The 23,932-nt window shown below is 31.1% G+C and overlaps 2 protein-coding genes and 1 long non-coding RNA gene across 3 annotated transcripts; 1 reads left to right on the top strand and 2 right to left on the bottom strand.

Annotated features, from left to right (window-relative positions):
* Window positions 1–452: 452 nt before the first annotated feature.
* Window positions 453–2,247, top strand: LOC126696712 (uncharacterized). The gene is made up of 3 exons (XR_007646085.1): window positions 453–773; window positions 883–1,044; window positions 1,845–2,247. It is a non-coding gene; the product is annotated as an uncharacterized LOC126696712 (long non-coding RNA).
* Window positions 2,248–11,097: 8,850 nt separating this feature from the next.
* LOC126696385 (uncharacterized) lies at window positions 11,098–12,223 on the bottom strand. The gene is given in 2 exon segments (XM_050393138.1): window positions 11,098–11,714; window positions 11,717–12,223. Coding segments are annotated over 2 exon segments (1,056 nt in total). The 3' UTR covers window positions 11,098–11,165.
* Window positions 12,224–20,359: 8,136 nt separating this feature from the next.
* On the bottom strand, window positions 20,360–23,932 carry LOC126696713 (glucan endo-1,3-beta-glucosidase 3-like). Its single transcript, XM_050393403.1, has 4 exons — window positions 23,456–23,932; window positions 21,378–21,893; window positions 20,981–21,011; window positions 20,360–20,814 (listed from the first exon to the last, which is right to left on the bottom strand). Exons 1-4 carry the CDS (start codon window positions 23,514–23,516, stop codon window positions 20,634–20,636), a joined length of 789 nt encoding a protein of 262 aa, XP_050249360.1. The 5' UTR covers window positions 23,517–23,932; the 3' UTR covers window positions 20,360–20,633.

Below are 23,932 nucleotides of genomic sequence, written 5' to 3' on the forward strand. Positions count from 1 at the left end.
ATTTATGAGAGGATCATACCATAATTATCTACTTAAGTTTGTACCATGTTTCCATTTAAGTCTTTTTAATCTTTGTGCCAAGTGAGTTAATGTGTGCAAAATACTAAGAATCTAATATTAATGAAATATAAAACTCTAAAAATAAAATCACATATACTCAATAAAAATCATCACACGTTCTATTTTATTAAAAATTAGAAAAAAAAAAAAGATCAAAAGTAGTATTAAATTTAGGTAAAAAATTTAATATATGACTAATTACATTTACTTTTTTTTTTTAAATTGACTAATTATTTATATTTTTTTGATAAAAATTGTGTTTAATTTTAAATGTATTTATATGTATGCATTAATGCATGTGTTATATGCTATTTTTCAACTTTAGGATCCCAATTATGACCTGCCTTCCCATAGATATATATATTCTCAAGCTTTGTGTCTAAGTTTTCCCAACTTTTGGCAAGTAGTTTGGCAGTAAATTGTGCATTACTTTGTTGAAGTTTTAATTCAAAGTTTAATAACTTGGGTTTTCCTTTTTGAAGGATCTTCTTTGTCATCATATTCCTGATGATAACCAATTGATTTTCTTAATGTGAAAATTGATTTGTTAATATGTTCCTTGGTTTTTTCAATAATGAAATTGTTATATTTACAAACATGATTTATTTTTCTGCAAGCGTTTGCAACCATGCCTTCCAGTTCCACTACATCAGTCGAGGATTGAAAACTCTCCAAGTTTGCCCATTGGTGATGTACTATGTTTTATGGATCTGGTGTGTCTGTATTGTTATTGTTTAGAGTATTATAAACAAATAACAATTATAATTATGCAAGTTCCCATTTGAAAGTTTTGGATAATTTATAATTATGTTAATCTTGTAGTTCCTTGAGTTATTTGGATGTGAAAACGTGCATGGTTGGAAGTCACCAACTACAAAATGTGGCAAATGCCCATTCATGCAACATTTTGCCTTCGTAATCGAGGTTTCTTTGATTGTGTTCTCCACCAAAGGGAAGCTTTTTTTAGTATTCTATCGATTTCAGGTTTATAATTCTATTACAACATTTTTCGTTTTGTCATTTTATTACTAGTAATAAGAGCAGCGTGTATGAAATTGTCAGTTTGTAAGAAAATTTGGCACAAGTTAAGCCTGGAAAAAGAGCTTAGATTCCATTACATGTTCATTTCCTTATAATTTATGGGTGTCACCCTTTGTTTCTCAATTGTTTTAGGTAGTTATGAAGAATCTAATTTATAGTTTTAAATTTTGGTAAGAGAGTTTTAACAATGATATCATGTATATTTTATGCCAAAGTCTCCAACCCCAATGAAGATGGAAAATTATAGATTTATGGGCTAGTATCAATTATCTCTGTAATTAATAAAGAGATGATGAAGTCCACTTAGTTTTTTTATTTTAGTAAGCATTAGTTGGTGCAGCTTTGCAATTTTTGTAACAATACTATTAATTGCTTGATTATGTCATTGAGCCATTCATGTAACAATACTATTAATTTTGCTAACTTGCAAGTGGACATGTTGATAATTAGCTTTGCACATTTTTTTTTATTTAAATTTGTATTGTTGAGTTTTCAAACATTGTTATGTAAAAGCAAAGTAACATTATTCTGTAGAATCTTGTGCACTTGTTGTGAAGCTCTGAATTTCCTGATTTTGGTTTAATCTTGGACTGTGTATAATCTTAACATTGATCTATACATATTAGATTTTTAAATATATTTTATTTTAGTTTTGATTTTGGAAATGCATAGGAGATATTTGTGAAATTATCTGTTAGAAACTTTGAAGTGATGTTAAGCTATTTTATATGCATGTTATGCAGTCTTGAAGGTGATTCGTCAGATTGAGAAATGCACCAGATTGCAGGAGCTCTCTCAAGTTTACTATGCTCCTATTGGACCCTTGGAATGATAAGTCAGGGAGCTCTTGGATTGTGCCCTGCCGAAACCTCCTGCACCATGTCTAAGTAATAACTCTTTTTTTATTCCAACCGGTCAATTGCAGTTTTGGCCTTAGGGAATGCAAGAATTAGGTTTGGCCCTTGGAAAAAAAATGTTGAAGTATGAACTATGAAATAGACTTGTCATGAGTCATGACTATGACATTATTTTTGCATTTTATTGTTGCTATTGTATAATCAAATCACTGAGCAAGATGTTGCATCTTTATGTCGTAGTTATCTTGTCTTGATGAATATATAAAATTTATAATTTAAAATTTATTTATTTATTATTTTATTTTTTTTGCAAATAACTGTTCTGTATATGTGAATCACTAGAACTTGATCCTGTACTCGAGTCTTAAAGGCTTGAGTTCCTTAAGCAATCTCGAGTCTTTAAGACTCAAAATGCTAGTTTACAAATATGTTTCAAAAACATGCCAACTTGAAAAATTATTTCGAAAATCATGTTAAATGGCAAAAAAATCCTACATCAGAACAAGCAGAGTTATTTGATTTGGTTTTATAAGATGATATGAATGCAAAAGAAGTGTCATTGAAACCATCACTATTGAAAAATTGTTGTTCCCAACAATTTTGTTTTAGATGGTATAATCTTAGAGCTTAACATATATCTATTTGAACATTGAAATTTCATTTTGTGCAGTGCAGGCCTGATTGGAGTTCAAATTGACAAATTCAGTGGTTGTGAACATGGGATTTAATGTTGGGTTCAAAAAAATTTTCGTTTGTTACATTACATATTGGGGTGTCAAAAGTTTTTAATGGAGTTTGTAGAAGTAAGAGTGAAAAAAAAAAATAGTAGAAGTAAATAATCAAACTTTTATTAGATTTTTTTTAAATTTATTAATAGTGCTAACTGAAAGATAATTTTTAATTAATTGAAAAGTTTAGTATTGAAGTTTCATTTAAAGCTAACTATCTTAGTAATTTCGTTTAGCCTTAAAAAAAATATGAAGAAGAAGGGAAACCATCAATGTAACATTGAACTTTTACATAAAAGGAGACGTACCGAAATTTAGAGGTGATAAATGGCAAATACTGTGAACAAAGAGAGATGCAGAGAGAGATAGAGGAAATTGTATCTTTTATCATCAACATCGAAGGGAAGAAGATATGCTATGTGGTCATTTTTTTTTCCTAAGGGTATTTTGGTCATTTTATAGGTATCATTGTTATTTCGGTTATTTTTAGGTTTTATGGTAATTTTGGTTTTTTTTTTTTTAAGATTTAGGGTTATTTGGTCAATTTTTTTTATTTTAAGGGTATTTTGGTCATTTTTAGGTTTTGTGGTTATTTTAGTCATTTTTCGATTTTTGATAATTTTGGTTTTTAAAAAAAAAAAAAAAGTTTTAGGGTTATTCTGTCATTTTTTATATTCTAAGGGTATTTACGTCATTTTTTAGGTTTCAGGAGTATTATGGTAATTTGTGAGAAAAAAAAAAAAAAAAAAAAGGGAACCGTCAAATGTGACAAAAATACCACCGAATATGAGATATGTGCGGTCTAATGTGATGTTGATACTGCCTAATGTGACAATAAAACAATCAAATATGAAAATGAAAAAAACGGGACCACCAAACGTGACAAAAGTACAGTCAAATGTGATGTTGGTACTGTACAATGTAAGGACAACACCATCAAATGTGAGAAAAAAAATTAAAGTACAATCAAATGTGAGAAAAGTATGATCAAATGTGATGTTGTCACTGCCTAATGAGACAATAGAACCATAATTTACGAGAAAAAGAATTGAACAACCAAACGTGACAAAAGTATTATCACATCTGATTTTGATACTGTACAATTTGAAAATGATACCATTAAATGTAAAAATAAAAAAATTTTAAAAAAATACAAGTACAACCGAATGTGGCAAAAGTACTGTCATATATGATGTTGATACAACTTAATGTGATAATGGAACTATCAAATGTGAAAAAAAAAAAATGAACTATCATATGTGACAAAAGTACGGTCACATGTGATATTGATATTACTTAATGTGATAATGGAGCCATCAAATGTGAGAAAAAATAAGGTAACCACCAAATATAATAAAAGTATAATCACATGTGATATTGGTACTGCACAATGTGAGGATGGTACAATTAAATGTTAGAAAAAAAGTAAGGGAACCACTGAGTGTGACAAAAGTACAATCACATATGATGTTAGTACTGTACAATGTAAGGATGGTACTATCAAATGTGAGAAAAAAATAAGGGAACCACCGAATGTGAAAAAAGTACTGTCACATGTGATGTTGGTACTACACAATGTGAGGATAGTACCATCAAATGCGAGAAAAAAAATAAGGGAATCATAAAATGTAACAAAAGTATAGTCACATGTGATATTGGTACTGCACAATGTAAGAATGGTATAATCAAATGTAAGAAAAAAAATGTAAGGGAACCACCGAATGTGACAAAAGTACAATTACATATGATGTTAGTACTGTATAATATAAGGATGGTACTATCAAATGTGAGAAAAAAATAAGGGAACCACCGAATTTGACAAAAGTACAATCACAGGTGATGTTGGTTCCGCACAGTGTAAGGATGGTACCATCAAATGTGAAAAAAAATAAGGGAACTATCGAATGTGACAAAAGTACAGTCACATGTGATATTGGTACTGTACAATGTGTGGATGGTACTATCAAATGTAAGAAAAAAAAAAAATAAAGGAACTACTGAATGTAACAAAAGTACAATCACATGTGATGTTGGTACTGCGCAATATGAGGCTGGTACCATAAAATGTGAGGAAAAAAATAAGGGAACCATCGAATGTGACAAAAGTACAGTCACATGTGATGTTGGTACTGCAAAATGTGAGGATGGTACCATCAAATGTGAGAAAAAAATAAGGGAACCACCGAATGTGACAATAGTACAATTACATGTGATGTCGGTACTGCACAATATGAGGGTGGTACCATTGAATGTGAGAAAAAAAATAAGAGAACCATCGTATGTGACAAAAGTACAGTCACATGTGATGTTGGTACTGCACAATATGAGGATGATACCATCAAATGTGATAAAAAAAATAAGGGAACCATCAAATGTGACAAAAGTACAGTAACATGTGATGTTGGTACTGCACAATGTGAGGATGGTACCATCAAATGTGAGGAAAAAAAAAAATAAAAGAACTACTAAATGTGACAAAAGTACAATCACATGTGATGTTGGTACTACACAATATGAGGATGGTACCATCGAATGTGAGAAAAAATAAGGGAACTACTGTATGTGGTAAAAATACAGTCACATGTGATGTTAGTACTACACAATGTGAAGATGGTACCGTCAAATGTGAGAAAAAATAAGGGAACCACCGAATGTGACAATAGTACAATCCCATGTGATGTTAGTACTATACAATGTGAGGATGGTACCATCGAATATGAGAAAAAAAAATAAGGGAACCACTGTATGTGACAAAAGTACAGTCACATGTGATGTTGGTACTACACAATGTGATGATGATACCATTGAATGTGAAAAAAAATAAGGGAACCATCATATGTGACAAAAGTACAGTCACATGTGATGTTAGTATTACACAATGTGAAGATGGTACCATCAAATGTGATGTTTTGGTAACCTAGTATATCAGTTTGCCTATTAAAGGGTACCGTACCCCAAAAAAAAGGAGGGGGTACTGTAGAATTACCCTTGTATGAGTTATATGTTAGTTTGTTCTAATGTGACACCACTTGATGATTATTTTATTTTATTTTTTGTGCTAATTGAGAATCTAATTCACATATTTTCATAAATGATATATTTTCATTTATTGAAAAGGCCACTCCAATAGTCCGCCTATAATTTGTCCCCTTTTAGTTGGATATATTGTGTGAAGGTAGCTGTTAGGTGAAGGCCGTGAAGTACATGTCCGGTTATTAGTTTAGGTACATTGTTCTAAGATCTGGTAGGAGTCGTAGGACAGCTGTCTTTGTGGTGTTATGGTTTAATCGTTTAAGTTCTGTTGTAGTGTTTTGGTCCTTGCTGTACCGCTGTCCTAGTGTTGTATGTCTATTATTCTTTTCAATAAAATCCTCAATTCACGTGGAAAAAAGAAGAAGAAGAAAAATACCAAAAATATAATATGTAATTTCTTGAATTATTTAATTGATTTATTTTTAATATTTCTGTTAAATAATAATTGTGGGGCCCAGCCCAAAATAATGGGCTAGTCAAACTACGGGCCCGTCCGAAAAGCATCCTGTCCGAGGAGAAGTCACAGCCAAAACCTTATTCAAACCCAATTGCGGTAAAAGAAACCTGTCCGAAGAGTAACTCCTCCTCGGACATTACGAAGTTCGGACGAAGAGCTCGCCCCAACCATTGCAGTTCATCCTCCAAGCATATAAAAAAGAATAAAACCCAAAATATCTCATGGAAAGCTGCCACCACCACATTAAATGTGTCACAACCACCCTCTTGGCCGCATTAATGAGGAAAAGACCCCTGAACAGTACTACCTTGGCCACTGCAACTCACAAGGGAGTGATAAGGGTGTCTGATAGGACAAGTGCTCAAGTGGGGGCTTAGATGATCAACAAGTGTAAGGTTCAGATAAGAATGAGAGAGCTATATAATGTAGTGGAGTCCCTCAAAGAGGAGGAGGAAGAAATGTATTCGGCACTCAGGAAATAGAATCTTCTGTTAGATATCCATTCTTGTGTTTTTATTCCTGCAATAATATTGTTCATGCATCAGACCGACTAAGTTCACTGAGGCTAAGTTCTTTAACCCATCCTCTACAAATATTTATTGTGTGTTGCGCCTCGGGCCAAGGCCTGATCAATAGGGTTTGGACCAGGAAAATCGTGCAACTACAATAATATTATCTTGATAATTTAAAAAACAATAACACCTAAATAGGAAGTAAAAAATTGCATTTACTGGCTGTCGCTTGCCCAACTCTAAATAAGGAGGGTTTTTTTTTTTTTTTTTTTTTTTTTTTTTTTTTTTTTTTGGAGAGAGAGAGAGTTTCAACCTATGACATCCGCTCCTCATGATATCTCTTTATTATTAAACCAAAACACCAATCAATTTTTGGTGTAGGCGGGGATTGAACCCCAGATCTCTTACACAACCATCAGAGATTTTACAAGTTGAACTAACTTGAACCCACAGATAAGGAGTTAGTATTAGAGTATATTATCGATAAAGACCTTGGTAAGTCTAAGTATTAAAATTATTGAGGTGATATGTTGTAATTGGTATATAATTAAAATAATACCAATGGTAGATTATTTGAAAATACTGTTTGGGCAAAACTTAAGTACACTGCCTTAAGTTCTTAAGTTGAATTAAATCATGTGATGATATTGATCAATTCAATAGAAACAATATTATCTTTTCTAAGAACAACCAAATTTGAACATGCGATTCATTGGTCAATATAAATACACATGATTGAAATTAATTGAGTCATCCAAGATACAATACCTACTAACTTAGTGATACATAAATTTTACTCATCTTATTTTACCAATATAAATTGTTAGCTCAATAAATTATTAAAAAAAATTGTCAATTTTTGTTTGCCCTTAACGATGGGTAAATATGGGGAAATTTAAGCCATATCTATGGCTCAATTGCTTGTCCAAATTGGTAGGAATGCCTTCTTGTACTATAATGTAAAATATTGAAATGATTAATAAAAAATGGGTTGAAATATAAATTACATTCTTTAATTTTGGTTGGTTTTCGTTTTTACCATTCACTTCTTAAAGTTTATGTTTCGTGTCAAAAATTAAATATTATTCCTTCCCTCCTTAAACTCCAATAGTCATTAGTTTTATTGCTAAAAAATTAATAAAATTTCATTTTATTTTTGTCAAAAATACAATTTACATTATTAAATTTGGTGAATTGTCATAAAAATGTTATTTTAATACTAAAATAAAATCTAATTAATTTTTTAGTATTTAAAAATATTTTTAATGTTTATGGACAGAAGGACTAATGCGAATGCAGACAATAAGCATAAAATTTAAAGAATAAAATAATAAAAATGAAATTTAAGTAATAAAAATGATAATTCAGCAAACTTAAAAGTGCAATTTGCATCCTAACAAAAAAAATGATGACCCTTCTAAAGATTTACCAAGATTTATTTATTTATATTTTTTTTATCAGATGCTTAATCAATATTGGAGTGCTTATCATATATATATATATATATATATATATATATATATAAAATATTTTGGAGTACAACAAATTGAATGGCAGATGACATATAAAATATCAAATCATCACTTTCCTAATTAAAAAGATAGATCGGATGTAGCATATATCAAATTACTCTGCCCTTATCTATATATATATATATATATAAATAATAGGTGAAGCTGAGATAAAATCCAATTAGATTTCAATTGAATTCTCAATTTTGCATCATGTGTCCTATCTAAATTTTTGTGCCAAAATAAATAATACATTAACACCTAATACAAAAATGAAGAATACCACAAAAATAACCTAAACAAGAACATTTCACTTGGACACTTCTATGTAGACTCTCTCTCTCTCTCTTAAATGTTTCTCTAAATATAATCTCAACCCCTAGCCACTTGCTACCATCGGCAAACAACTCTTAACAACACACTGGCAACCCCCCAATGCACAACAAATAGATTTGTAAGTAAACTTGCAGCCCCTTTTTTATTCATATTCATTGACTTATGAAACATTGTCAATTCCTTTTTTCACATTTTTTTTTTTACGGTTAACAACTTTTTTGCTTCATAACTAACCATTGAATTTAACAATATCAATATTCAAATGTATAAATGAAACTTAAATCCCGTATGAGGATTAAAATAAGCAACCATACGAATTTGAAAAATATGGGCTTTTGGAAACAATACTTCATTATAATGCTATTTGGAGTTTTAATTTAATTATTATTAATTTTGTTGTTGTTGTATGCCTTTTTTTGTTTTTGTTTTGGGTTGCATCTCAACAATAAACAGAGCCAGTATTAATTCCAATTATTTGTGGTAAGAATATAAGGGTATGACTAGGCAAGACTAATAGTTCTTTTTGTTCCAAGTCCAAGGTACATGACTTATTTTTTGGAGACACTAAGTTGAAAGTGGTATTTCTTGAAATTTTTCATATTGCATGAGATAAGATCTATAATGAAAAAATATATATAGTTGAATTTAGTTATACAATTAGTAACAAAGACTAGACTTTAATACAAGTTTTTTATACAGTGAGGTAGATGAGACTTATCAACTAAAAATTTAAAATATATTTAGTTTCTCAATAGGTAAATATAGAGAGATAGTATTTACTTACATCCAATATGGGGGATGACACTCAAAAGCGGTAGATATTCATCAATAGCTAAAATATAGCATTCCATATGAGTGTTGTTACTTATCTTTGAAAAGATCATATCCAAAAACAAACAAACCAAAAAAATAGGAAAATTATAAATTCAGCCCATTTTCAGAAAAAATTGTTTAGTTTACAAGCTTTTATAATAGTTTTTTTTTTTTTCATAGCTTTTTATGCTCTTCAAAGCATATACGACTTTTAATGAAGCTAAGCATTGCTAGAAACAATTGTATCTTATAGTAGAAAATATAATGGAACAAATGAAAGCTCTCAATGAAAGCTAGTTATTTGTCTTAATTCATGAGTGAATTTTGGTTTGGAAGATTCACATATGAATGAATTTGGAAATATTTTATATGAGAATCATATAGCATAATATAATAGTGGATTAATGCCATTGTTCAGAGAGAAGATACTTTAAAGTTTGATTTGTGAGCCAGAGGATAATAGTGGGTGCATGTCATTTGATAATTGTGTCTTTGACCTTAAGCTTCACAAATCAAATGTACATAACCTTGACTCTTGAGGCATTGTCATTGTCCATAGTTCAAGGCAAGCTCTGAGTTTTAAATTTTTTAAGACAAAACTGTTTCTCCTGAATGTTGTCATTCATGGTCATTTTATGTCATGTTGAACTTGATATTAGAATCGTGTATGAAGCATAGCTCCTACATGCACCCATGGAATGAGGCTTATAGTGTAGCTTATTTGCCTTCTCAAAAAAAGTGAATACTGAGGTCACTATTGAAGTGGAAGCCAAAGCTTTTTTGTGGGCAATGGAATTAGCAGATCAAAAGTAGCTTTAGAATGTGGTAATTGAGGGTAATTCCAAACTTTGAGCTGAGGTAGTGACCAATAGATCCAAATTAGTGCACTAGAGAACTGTTAATTTTGTTGTTGAAGTCAGATTGCTATATGCAAGATTTGACCGGCTGGAGTTTAATTGGGTGTATAGGAATGCTAACAAAGCTACACGTCTTAGCAAGATGGTCTTTGTCAAACTCTTTTCCAAGTTATTTTGATGAAGGGATTGATCCCTTAGGAAATGTTGTCTTGACATGACTAATTCTATTTTTACGTTTATTATTCTAAATGTTAATTTCAATTTGATTTTTAATTCATAATCAATAAGCAAACAATTTATATATATATATATATATATATATATAAATATAAATAATTGTGATTGTTTTTAAATGTACTGTGCATATGCACGGAGTCACACACTAGTAATTATAAAGAAAAAAACAAATAAGAAATAGAATAAGTACACTCCCAATTACATACGTAGTTAATTATGAAAAACTAAGCTTTCATTTTTTTTTTAATGATTGCTCACTGCTTGGCGAGATTAATTACCAATATTGTTGATTATGCGGTGTGGATGAAGGATGTTTTGCCATGTATCTAACTTGTAATTCAGGTTGATATAGCCGTTATATATTAATAAAGCTTTGATTTTTTTTTCTTTTACAAAATGAAAGGTTTTCACTTTTTTTTTAATGGTTGATAGGGTAAGTTATGACTACAACAATAACATTTTTTCATGGATTCATTGTTGATAGCAGTTAGCACTAATCATAATATGACACATCAACCTGGAAAAAAAATAGTGAATTTATAAATTAAATAATACAATAAGGCATCTTATCTGCTTTTGATCCACAGCTCTGACGTTAAGATCAATAACCACTACATACCATACCCTCACCATGTGATCCAATCCAATAATCCAAACCTTTGGCAGAGAAATGTGATACCTCAAGTTGAAGTAAAAGTTCACGCTTCAGTAACTTCAGTCAAACTAGAATCCAATAAAATTTGAGAGCTGGTTATTTTTTGAAGAATTATATGATGAACCACATAAATGCTGAGCTGGCATCCCTAGTGTATCCTCCACCATCCGATCTTCCCACCTATCTTTCATGGCTTGATTCAGCCGTTGGATGAACCCCTTTTGTTGCTCTTCAAAATAACCCAACAAATGTGCCACAACCCTAGGGTCCTTATCCCCCCACCATTTCTGGTCACAAAGTTCCGGCAACTTATAAACTTTGTCATAATCTTTAACATTAACAAAGCCAGCAACCATGGTGATATACTCGACCAAGCCATCTAAAAGTGTTGGTGGAGCACTAGACTCGCCGTCGTATAGCCATATACATGCCATGCTACGTTGGACCGACAATACCATGGCATAGTTCACATCGTAATCTTCGAATACCAAAGGGTTTATGTTAATAACATAATCATGTTGTAGTTGGTAATTGGTGACCTTGTGAGTGAAGTTGTGGGTAGCTAGACGAAGAGTGACATGGTGTACAACTTTCTTGGGGAAGTGATCGTTGTTATTAGGATAAAGAAGGTTTCGATGAATTCACTAGTGTTAAGGACTATGCGTGTGGCTTTATCATTGGAGACATAAAAGAGGGTGAAGTATTGGCCAGCAGGAGTGTGTTTAGCATCATTGATTATGGTTATTTCGAAGCCTTTGGATGCTTCAAAATTGGCCCATAATGAGAGAGTCCCAATGAAGAGGACCATGAGAAGACGTATAATAATGGAGCAATTTGACAAAGGAAGAAGATTAGTGTCACAAGCTTCATTGGCATCTAATGAAGAAGTGGTGGTGGTGGTGGTGGTGGTAGCGGTGGTGGTGATGGTAGGTAGGAGAGGTTGGTGGAGGCCATGTTGGTCCTTCATAATGGGCATATGGAAAGAAATGTGTTGAAGTGTAGAACTGTATGGAATAATATGTATTGGCCTTGTCACCATTACATTGTATAAAGCACGATCACAGTGAGTGGCTTTGAATACTTGGGTCCCCCTCAGGTATAGGTTCCAGAACTTGGCATGTGCCATTGTTGTCTGATTGAAAAAGAGAGATTTCTGATTTCACTTTATTAAGTTTTTAGTTTTAACAATGGAACACTCCACCAGAAAGGAAAGTGCAACAAACAAAAAAATTTACAATTAATTAATTAATTAAATTTTTTTTTTTGAGATGTCTAGTTATAATTTTGTGTAATTTCATTTACATATGAATTTACTATTAACATCACTTTTATTACATATTAATAATAACGTATCATTTCAACGATTTGAAAAGGGTTTGTAAAACGATCAGATTTATTGAAAGGAAAATGATTGATTATGTTTGGTGAACAACATAGACCTTGAGAGAGAGAGAGAGAGAGAGAGAGAGAGAGAGATATGCTATTAAGATTTAAGGTTGGAATGAAAAAAGAAGCTTGTCCAAGTTTCCATTTATATTGATAGAAATGTAATAGAAATAAAAAAAGCACAAGAAACATGATTTTGCTCCATGATTTCAATCATTGGAAATACCTTACAGCTAATATATATTGGTAATGCGTTCTATAAGTACTTGTGTGTGTAATAAAACATTGGGCAAATTTAGGGACGGACCTAGAATTTTAAGTTAGAGGGGGCTAGAGTATAAAGAAAAAAAAAAATCCAAATAGACATTTATATAGTATTAAAACATTATAAATACACAAAATTGTTGTTTCTAAATATATTAAGATGCAATTATCTACCAACAAAGACAAAAACAAAACCAAAATAATTTTTTTTTAATACTAGGCTGATTAGGATTTTTTTTAAAAAAAAGTTAGAGCATTCACAGTGGTGGTGCTAAAAATTTTAGCTTTTAGTACCTTAAAAAGCTATTTTATCTATTTTACTACCTCACTTACACTCAATGTCAAATGTTCTATTTTGTTATTACTTCATTTAAAATAATATAAACAACTCATTAAAATATTAAAGAAAAGAGAGAATTTGAATTTTTTAATTAAAGGAAGGGAGATATTCTTAATAAAATATTGTATTTTTTTTTTAACAACTTGCTACAGTCAACTAATATTTATATCAGTTTACTGTAGTTGCAAAAAATTTAGTTTTAGTTTCTCCAATAATACATGATTTATTTGTTCTCTGGTGGTAAAATAGTTTTTTTTACTAAAATACAGCAATTATTGTGAATATTTTTATTGTTTTTGTTATGTTTTTGGGTTGGATAGTTACTATTTGGGTTAGGCTAGCTAGATTGATTGGGGAGAAGGGAGCCCAACTACAAAAATGAAATATAGAATGACTAAAAAAAAAAAAATTTGGACCTAGGGGTGCGTTCCTAGGCAAATTACAATTTACCTATTTGTAATTTGACCGAAATTTAAGTTGCCTACTTGTGATTTGAAATTTGATACTTTACGCACTTGAGGTTAGCTTAGTTAGATTTCTATAACCCACATCTATTAAAAATAGAACTAAATATGTAATTTTGCTCAACTTTTATATTTCTCTCCTCCAAAAACATCTAAAAAAAATAAAAATACAAGATCAAATTAGATAAAAAACTATCTATTAGAACACTTGCATCATGGAATTTCAAACCACATATAGGCAACCTAAATTTTGGTCAAACCTCAATGGGTAAAATGTCAAATTTTAAACAATAGGTGGGCAACTTAAATTTCAATCAAATCACAAGTGGGTAAGTTGTAATTTGCCCTAAAACAATATTCATTGAGCTGCACCTAAACGAAACAGTGACACTCGAGTGTTTGATTGTTGGTTGTGAAAATATATCTTGTTTATTCGCAGTAAATAATATATATAAAAATGTTAAAGTTACTATAAGTTTTGTTATATAAAAATAAGTTTATCAAAAAAATTATTATATAAAAATAAATGTGATTATGGGTTCTAGTTAGCTCAACTACTAAAGTTTTTGATGGTTGAATCAAAGATTTGGGGTTCATCCCCACCTATACAAAAACTAATTGGTGTTTTAGTCTGATGATAAAATGGACAATCACCAGAGGTGGATGACATATGTTAAAACTCTATAAAAAAAAAATAAAATAAATATAATTGGTAGGTTTCAACCACCTCTTAAATGAATATTTAAGTTGTCTATTTGTAATTGATGGCATAATAGTTTGTAATCTCAATGTTGTGAAATTTGTAGTACCCAATGGTGGAGCCAGAAATATTTTCTAAGGAGGGCCAAGCTAAAGAGTAAATACAATAAAGTTCTTAAGTAAAAAAAAAAAAAAAAACCTTTAACTCAACAAAGTTGTGACCTATATTTTTTTATTATATTAAAATCATTTATAATTGATTCTAAGCTAAATTTTTAGTAATATATATATATAGTTAAAAAATTACTCAGAATCTTGTTTTCCATCTTGTACACTAGGATGATCCCACATCGGTCGTCAATAGTCAATACACAACACTAGTATGAACAATCAAGCATAAACTACTATGTGTAGTAAGATAAACAAACAATTAAGCAAATATATATATATATATATTATAAAAGTCCAATTAAAAATTAAGCAAAAAATTTCAAAACCAAATACAAATACATTAACATACAATACATGGCACTATTCCATATATTATATAACATTCACTTTCAACAACACAATCACTCATGACTCAACAATACAGTAATATTATTAATATATTATATAAAGTTATAAACAAAAATTTGAAGAAATTACAGCCACAATTTTTTTATTTTTTTTATTGAGATTATCAGACCCACAAATGAAACTCAACCAAGTTAAAATTGCTAAAGTACAACATATAGTTGCATAGCACATTGTATAACAAAAGTAGTAAACATACACTATATAGTTTAGTCTTTAGTAGTAACGTAGTATATTACTTGGTGTTCACAAGTTAAACACAGAGAGACCAGTGGTACTGTGACACAACTTGGAGTTGATGGACGACCACAGATTCACAGCGAGGTGACTGGCAGTGTGATGGGCAGGGCCGGCCCAAGGCTTAGGCAAGTTAGGCCTAGGCCTAGGCCTAAGGCCCTACCAAAAAACAAAAATTTTCTTAGGAAAAAAGGCCTCACTTTCCATAGTAAAGGCCCAAATTTTTATAAAATTATATATATATATATATATATATATTTTTTTTTTTTTTTCTAAAGGTTGTACATTTTTTTATTAGTGATGTTAAGGATACTACAAATTTTACCATTGGCTTACAAATTGTCATGTTATCAATCACAAAAAAGTGATATAAACATTCATTAGTTAAATTGATGAAGTTCATCAATGAGAAACAATGTCACATTATATTTTGAACATTTTATAGTGCTTTTAATTAGTGCATTTTTCTTTTACATTTCTATTAAGACTCTCAAATTACGAGACCAATAAAACCTTAACTCAATTGAAACCCTAAAATATTTCAAAAAGATGTTGCAAATGTGTTAAATCATCAATTATAGATTAATCTCCCCTGATAGTTTGAGACTTTGATTTTTGTAAACTAATATCTTACAAAGCCACACACCAAATAATATTTATCTCTCTCTCTTAAAATCAAAATATAAAATTAAAAATTAGATTACAACTTTATTTAACTATGCATCGTCTTATATCCAAAATAAAGTATCTTTTTCAATCGCAATATATTTTTATTTCTTTTTATTAATATTTATAATTCAACTATGATATTCAATTTTCTATATGAAATTAACATTAATCTAGTTGGTATTATTTATGTATTTAATGTATTAAATTAACCTTAATTTGATTAGTATTAAATAATTTTGTTTAATTAATAATTACATATTAAAGGCTCTGCATAAATTTTTCGCCTTAGACTCCAAATTATGTTGGGCCGCCCTTGGTGATGGGTTAGGTGCACAACACACACAATAACTTAGGTTTTTTTTTTTTTTTGGGTACTTGGAAGGCCATGATGGGCTACGAAATGGGCTATCTTGGTGGTAATTTTTTTGGGGTCTATTTTGTATCAATTCAATTTTTGGGGGGGTTTTTTTGGCACTAATTAATTTTTTTTGGGATTTTTAGGACTACTTGAAAATTTTGAGGGACCACTTATGAATGCTTAAGGTCCAAATTTTAGATTTTGAGGGATCAAATTCTAAAATTTAAGAGGGGACTGGTCATTTATATTTTGTATAAATTCTAATTGTAGTACTCATACTAATGGGAAATTGGAAAAGTTAGGGACCTACTCCCCTAACTCCGCCTCTGGTAGTACACCTAACATTACTCACATATATCTCACTATGTGAATTTCACACAATTGTGAGACTCAAATATTATGAAAATAATAATATGCATACTTGTAGCATTTTTCATACATACATGAGAATTATAAAGTAATTATTAGTGAAATTAAAAACTAATCTGATGGTTTTTTTTTTTTTTTTTTTTAATATATAACAAAGATAACATACACGTTTTGCATGCGGCACTTTTTTATTTTATTGGTAGATCAGAAATTCCACTGTGTTGCGTATAGAATATTAGATGATGACCAGAGTCGTCCAATCGCATGATCGTATGGTTGAGAATGACATGACACATCTCGCACCACATATATAACGACATGGTATTCTAAAACTTTGTATAGGACTCTTTTTATCTTATTATTTTTTATTTTGGTAAATTACACTAACCTATCTTGGGATTTGTGATAATACCAAACAGATCCATTTTACAAAAAAGATGCAATGAAAGAAATTGGTTAGGCCTGAGAGAATGCCGGAATGGGTGAACTTGAGCACATGTTTGGAGTGCAATATCCCATACACAATTTAAATGAAAAAAAGAATCTTCGGTTTTGATATGCCATTGTTAATTCCTATTGATTCTTTTCTCTTTAAAAAAAAAAAAAAAAAGTCCTATTGATTCCAAAGCTTTAAAATACTGAATTTCTTATTTCCTAGAGAAGTAATACTCTCTTCTTAAATGATTGATAAGTTTTATCTGTTTACCACAAAAAAAAAAAAAAAAAGATAAGTTTTATCTAAATTCTCACTCTTGATATTTAACCCATCATGTCACAAAAGAGAGTTATTCTTGCTTGAAGAAAAGGCCATTTCCTAAGGGGCAATATTTTTTATTTTTGGAAAAAGCTTAGTTCCAACCACTTTAGAGTTATATTTCTCAAGTCCATTATGTGCTGATTGAACAAATTATTCATGTGCAGTAATAATTGTAGGATATTTTTAATAAATCATGTAATTTGTTTAAATAATACATATAAATAGTCATATAAATTGTCACGTTATGGATTGAAGAAGATAACTTCAAACTAGTTTAGAGTTAAACTTTGTTTTATTTATTTATTTAATTGAATGATAGATCGAACCTAGGGACAATATTCATTGCCCACGCATTGAAAATGTGTGTATCCGTGGAAGAAGTTGTGTCACTTTTTCTTGAATCGTGATGTTGCTATGGATGTAACATGTACCAATCGATAAAAAAATCTATCAGTAAAATGTGGTTAGTGGTGGAGCAAAAAAGATATCTAAGGGGTACAAAACTATATTTATCAATAATTTTTTAATTCAATCAAATTAACAATACACAAGTATACATGATATATTCGTGTTCATGAAAAATATATATAATATATTCGTTTTTGATAACATATATACAATACTTTATACTTATAGTATGTCTTTAACCTGCTACATTGCATATATTATTTTCTTGTAAATAATTAGAAAATTTCATCAAGGGCGGAAGTGTAGATATTGCATTTTATAACCCTAATTTAACCTCAGGGTAAAATGGTAATCTCACGACACATGGGTAAAATTTGTAATAATTAATATTATTTATTTATTTATTTTGAAACTTAGTTTAAATTTGTTAGTTTGATTTATTTTGCCAGTATTTTAAGACTTACTTTTAACTTCTAATGAAGTTGGAATATTAGGCCCAATTGTGAAAGTTGCAATTATATCTTGAATAATGAGCCTAAAAAATTGAATGAAAGCCCAATTTTTTTTATTAGACCCAACAAAAGTGGTTGAACCCAATTACCCAGCTCGATCTCATTCGAAGAAATGTGTATGAAAAATATTTCATTTCAATACTCTCTCTCTCTCTCTTCAAATAATATATGAACCCTACATAGTATAACCTATGTACTATATCACCAAAAAACACACATTGATTTCAATTTTGTGGGGGGTTGGACAAGAGCCCAATCCTGTACATGCCGATTCATAGGCCGGTCAGAATAAGCCCTATTAGAATGATTAAGGAAACTTATATCTAGGGCCTAGTTAAGGAACCCACATCGACCTAGGGACAATGTTTTGTGAGTTTCTACTAGAGGGAGTTCCTTGACTCAACCTATAAGGAGATAAAGAAGAAAAAGAGTGCAGATTGTCCAAACAATGGAGCTCGTCCATGCTGAAGGAAGGCAACAAAAGGGGACAACCATCATCTCTGCATTAATTACACTCACATACCAGCAGTCTCTCAGCATTAAATGCTGAATGACCTGTCTAAACAATGGAATAGCCTACTGCATGAGAAATTATAAGGTCCTCATGGTGGACAAGTGATGTGGTTTATCATTCCAGTAAAAGAATCTTACTTGTTTAAAATTGTGGAGTTTTAAATAAAAACTAAATACTGACTCAAAAATTTTAAATAGGTGTGAGTCTTTTACTGGAATGGTGGACAAATAACGTGATCTACCATGAAGACTGTATAATTTCTCTTATTGCAGACCTATTCTTTCCTTGCTGATGGAAGGACAAGTGATGGGACTCAAACCCATTGGCACATCATCCATTTCTAGGGAGATGGTCAAGGATGGGAGTAGGTATATGGTGTACCCAGCATATATGCCGGGTCACTCATAGATTGGCGGGTCCCACACACTGTGGGGCTCGCCTATGTGTGAGAGACCCGGCATATATGCCGGGTACAACATATAATTTTCGCAAGGATGGGTATATCAGCAAGGACAAGTGATGGGACTAAAACCCATCGGCACATCATCCATTTCTAGGGAGATGGTCAAGGATGGGTACAAATACCCACCCCATGCCCTAAAGAAGGGGTTTGGAAAAAAGAGAGGCTGAAGAGGGGAAAAAAAAGAAGGAAAAGAAAAACATACAAGAGTGAGACCCTGAGAGATGAGTGATTCATGATTGTAATCTTTTGGGTTGTTCTTTTGAGTTTTTGATTGTGGATCTTCTCATATAATTAATAAATTGTATCCTTGAGTTTTACTAATTCAAATCCACAACAAATTCAATTAAAAATTTTTCATCCAAAAAAATAAGGGTATGTTAGGTAAGCTGTAATGGTAATTACATAGGAATATGAATATGTATTACAAGGAATATAAGATGTTGTAATGTAATACTTATTACTATTCATTTGTTTGGTGACAACACAATAATAGAACCTTGGAGACAATGCAATTAAAGCATTTTAAATCAAACTTAAGATATATTTTAGAAAATATCTTACTCATATAATTCTATTTTCTAAAAAATAATTTTTTTTTTTTAATTTGAGAGAGAGAATAATTTTTTTTTATGATTTTTTTTATTTTCATAATTGTTATGTACATATGAAAAGTTTGTTTATTTAAAAATATATTAATTTTAGAAATTAATACACTTACTAAGAAATAACTATTACAATTCTTTTAAAGATGAATAATTATTTTTCATTTTAAAGAATAGTTATTCATAAGGAATAACTATTTCTTGTAATAAAAACATAACCAAACTACTGAATAGTTAAATTATAGGAATAATTATTACATTACAATATTTATTATAGTCTACTAAACATACCCTAAAAGAAATCAATCAAACACTCATCTAAAAAAAGATACATATTCACCACCTTACATTCTTTCTTCAAGCTAAATCAAGGTTGACTGTGAAAGGGAAGTGGGTGGGGGATCGAGTCAGCTTTTGCTAAGTAGCATATTGTATGGCAGAGAGAAATCTATGCATTTTTTTGTCTTGCATAGGGAAACTTTAACGGTTTCAGTGACATACAATTACAACCTTCCAACCAAAAGTTTCTCATTCCCATGAATTTACAAAATAGTCCAAGAGCCTAATGGTATATTATTATTATTATTATAACACCACCCAAAAAAAAAAATAAAAAAAAATAAAAAAAAAAATAATAGAGAGAGAGAAAGAAAGGGAGAAAACTATTAATGGTTACTATCTCTACAGAACCCTCCATATTGCTCGCTTTTCTTCTACACTACGAGTCTTCTCTTACAACTAATTTACATATCTAGTATAAGATTAATCTCAAAACAAACCTATGTCTATGACTGCAAAAAAACATATGTGCCACTCATTTATCTATGCTTGATTATCAGTCACTCAAAAAAGCCAGCATGCGATCAAATTGACTTGATCCAATTATGTAGTGAATGCTGAGTGCAATTTCCACCCTTCTCAGATATGACATTTACCCAGGAACGATGTCATGAGACATGTAATGATAAAGGAATGTGACAATAAGCTCTTTAATGTGGTAGCTGCCGATGATGATGATGGGGTGGAGGGGCCAGTAGGGACAGCTCCAAAAACTGTTGAGCCACTCGAATTTGTTGTGTTTAACAATGATGAACTTGTGCTGCAATTCCAATTCAAACCTTAATAAGGATTTCTTCTCTGTTTTAAGTGCTTAAAAAAAATTCAAACCTTAATAAGGATTTCTTCTCTGTTTTAAGTGCTTAAAAAAAAAAAAAAAAAAAAAAAAAACTAAGTAATAGAGGTGGCTAGGAGTTAGGAGTGTTCACCTAGTGGATGCATATTGACATGTCCCAGTACCTGTAATGATGATTAAAAAATACATGAGGAAAGAAGAATTCCAATGTTATTTTGAAATTGGTTGATGCTATTAAATTAGACTTAAAAATTAATTAAAAAAAGAAGGAATCATAAACTATATATAAACTCAGTCTATAGACAATTATGCTATGGACACAACGCTTTTCACAATTGCTGATATGACAAATTGAAATTGAAATGATCACAACATATAGCTTAGTCCTTGTGAAAATTATTGTGTCCTTAAGACTTATCGTTTTATAGTTAAAAATTAGAAGCCACTCTCCATGAATTTCGTAGGAAATATTACCATAGGCAATAATAGTATGGCATAATGAAATGGCACAATAAGGAGACATAGCTTACTTGGGTCAGTGCTTGTAATCATAGCAGTTCCTCCAAAATTACAGCTATTTGGAACTGGGTTCTTCTGATAATACGCATTAAACGCATATGATGCATGGTCACGAATGGTGCTGGGGTTGTAACAACTTCCACTAAGCTGTATTGCTGAACAATCAACACCACCATACCCACAAGCATAGTCTAAAGCAACTTGTAACTCTTTTTGTGGTGCACTTTGGGTAGCAACACACCAGCTAGCCCCTGAAGTTGCAGGTGATGTAGTTGCAGGAGCTGGGTTTGTAATTGGGGTCATGTTGACTGCTGGTGTGCTTGTATCAGGGTTTGAGGTTGGGTTTATAATTGGAGTTGTTGTAGAAGGTGTGGTACTGGCTGGAGTTATTGTAGGAACTGTTGTGATTGGAGTAGTAATGTCTTTTTGGGTAGTTGAAATTGAGGAAGTGAAATGCAACAATTGTTTTACTTCATGGTCTTGTTCTGTGCTGTACCCTATTGATATCTTCTTTGTTGAAATTGAACCTGTAGTTGAAATGAAATAAAAAGTCGAGGTGAAACTTTACTTTTTGTCTGTATGTACAACTTTTTCAACAAATAAGGCTAAATCTCAATAGGAAGAATACAAAATAAGGTTGCTAGATTCAAGCTGTCTACCTATAACATGTAAAGTGACAAGAAACCTAAATAGTGGTTTTTCTTTTTATTAGGAGACTAGGAAAAGCATAAAAAACACAAGCTCTGTTTACATTATTTAATTTTGAAACCTAATATCAAATCTTATACATGAATTCAAAAGTCACAAATTTGTCATGATATTAGGTTGATAAATTCAGATAGGATCATAGGATACTCTTTTTTGGGTGGACTTAATAGCTTTACTGACCCATCAATATTTCACTTCCCCGCTCTTCTTCTAATTAACTTAGCAAAAGATATACGTATATTAAAAAGAAAAGGGGTGGACAAACTCAGTTAGATGTTTGGTACCTAAAGGGACTTGACCAAATCTGAGGGACAAAATAGTTTGGTCATTTCAATGTCCTAATTTAGTACTCAAGATTATTATGGACTCGTGAACGCAATCTGACTGTTGAAAGGAGCAAGTTTAATAAGAAGAAAACGACACAAAAATTGGCTTGTGATGTGGATATCAGACGCCAAAATATGTCATATGTAATAGTCGGCAACCAGAAATTTTTTTTTCTGAAAAAGATAAAGAAAAAGAAAAGGAGAGAGAAGAGGACAAAGTCAGAAATTGAGCAAGAAGGATCGTTGAAAATTTGAAAAACCAAGTAATTATTACTAAACCATATCCAACAGAAATACCCATTTGGAGAAAAAAAAAATCATTGAAGTGTGAAGCTGTAAAGTGTGAATTCAAAGTATAAGAAGTTAAGAACTGCATTTGAAATGGCAAAATTCAAAGCCTACTCCAGCCAAGAAATTAGTGCTAAACTATAATGTCAGGTGAGAGAGAGAGAGAGAGAGAGAGAGAGAGAGAGAGAGAGAGAGAGAGAGAGAGAGAGAGAGAGAGAATTGACAATAAAGGAAAAGCAAAGAAATTTGGTGACCAACATGTGAAGCAGCAAAAGTGTGAATTCGAAATATAATAACTACATTTGAAATTAAAGAATTCACAACACCAGATTCAATACTTTGTGTTTCGATTATTATCAGTGATCCTGTGAAGGAAGAAAATTAAAGCAATAAAAGTATGAATACAAAGAATAAGAACCGCATTCAAAATGGCTTAATTCAAAGCAAGAAGACTCTGTATCATATTTCAATGTTTAGTGCGCAAGAATCATCTTATAGAATAAGAACTAAGCCTCAAATGAAAAAAAATTCCCAGCAAAAGAATTCATCTGAGGTCTTGGAAAGCTGTTTGTTGCTAAGAAAAGGAGAATATTTTCACATGGTAACACAAAGAAAGGAAGGAAAAGAAGAAAGAACCAATTGGAATTGCTGCCTTCAAACAAAATAAAACAAGATTCCCAGTTAGAATGGAAGTATAAAACCATATATTATAATGAATTAACTAATAAGAAGCATACCATACAAACAAGACAAAGCAACTCTCTTACCTGAACAGAGGAAATGACCAAATAGGAGAAATATGAGACAGGTAAAGACCCTTTCTTCCATCTCAAATGCGTTCTTCTTCTTCTTCGTCTTCTTCCTCTTGTTCTTTAATGGTGCTAGCTCTTCAATAATCAAATTCTGCTTTTCCACTTGGTTTGAAACAGAGAAAAGTGAAGCAAAGATATCATAAACTAGAGAAGAATCAATGATGTTGTTGGAGAGTAAAGGATAGTGTAGCTCTTGACATGTGTATAAATATATATATGTTTTGTGGAATAAGTGCACCCTTTAGAGAGAGAAAGAAGGAAACTTGAGAAAAGGAAAGGAGACATGGGGATGGGGTGTATGTAAGAAGGTGGAAGCAAGAAGGGTAGGCCTCAAAAAGGAGGGAAAAGGTAGGGAAGAAGGTTGGAAAAAAAAGAAAGTAAAGGACAGTTTTTTTGCAATTTTGATTTGGAATGTGGTCTGGTTAAGTGATG

This window comes from Quercus robur, chromosome 8 (genome assembly GCF_932294415.1).
Source record: "Quercus robur chromosome 8, dhQueRobu3.1, whole genome shotgun sequence".
In the NCBI taxonomy this organism is placed as follows: Eukaryota; Viridiplantae; Streptophyta; class Magnoliopsida; order Fagales; family Fagaceae; genus Quercus; species Quercus robur.

Coding starts and splice junctions, on each gene's coding strand:
- LOC126696713 (XM_050393403.1), bottom strand. CDS start 23,516: ATGGAAGAAAGGGTCTTTACCTGTCTCATATTTCTCCTATTTGGTCAT. Junction 21,012..21,377: donor GATTACAAGCACTGACCCAA/GTAAGCTATGTC, acceptor TCATCATTACAG/GTACTGGGACATGTCAATAT. Junction 20,815..20,980: donor TGTCAATATGCATCCACTAG/GTGAACACTCCT, acceptor TTGGAATTGCAG/CACAAGTTCATCATTGTTAA.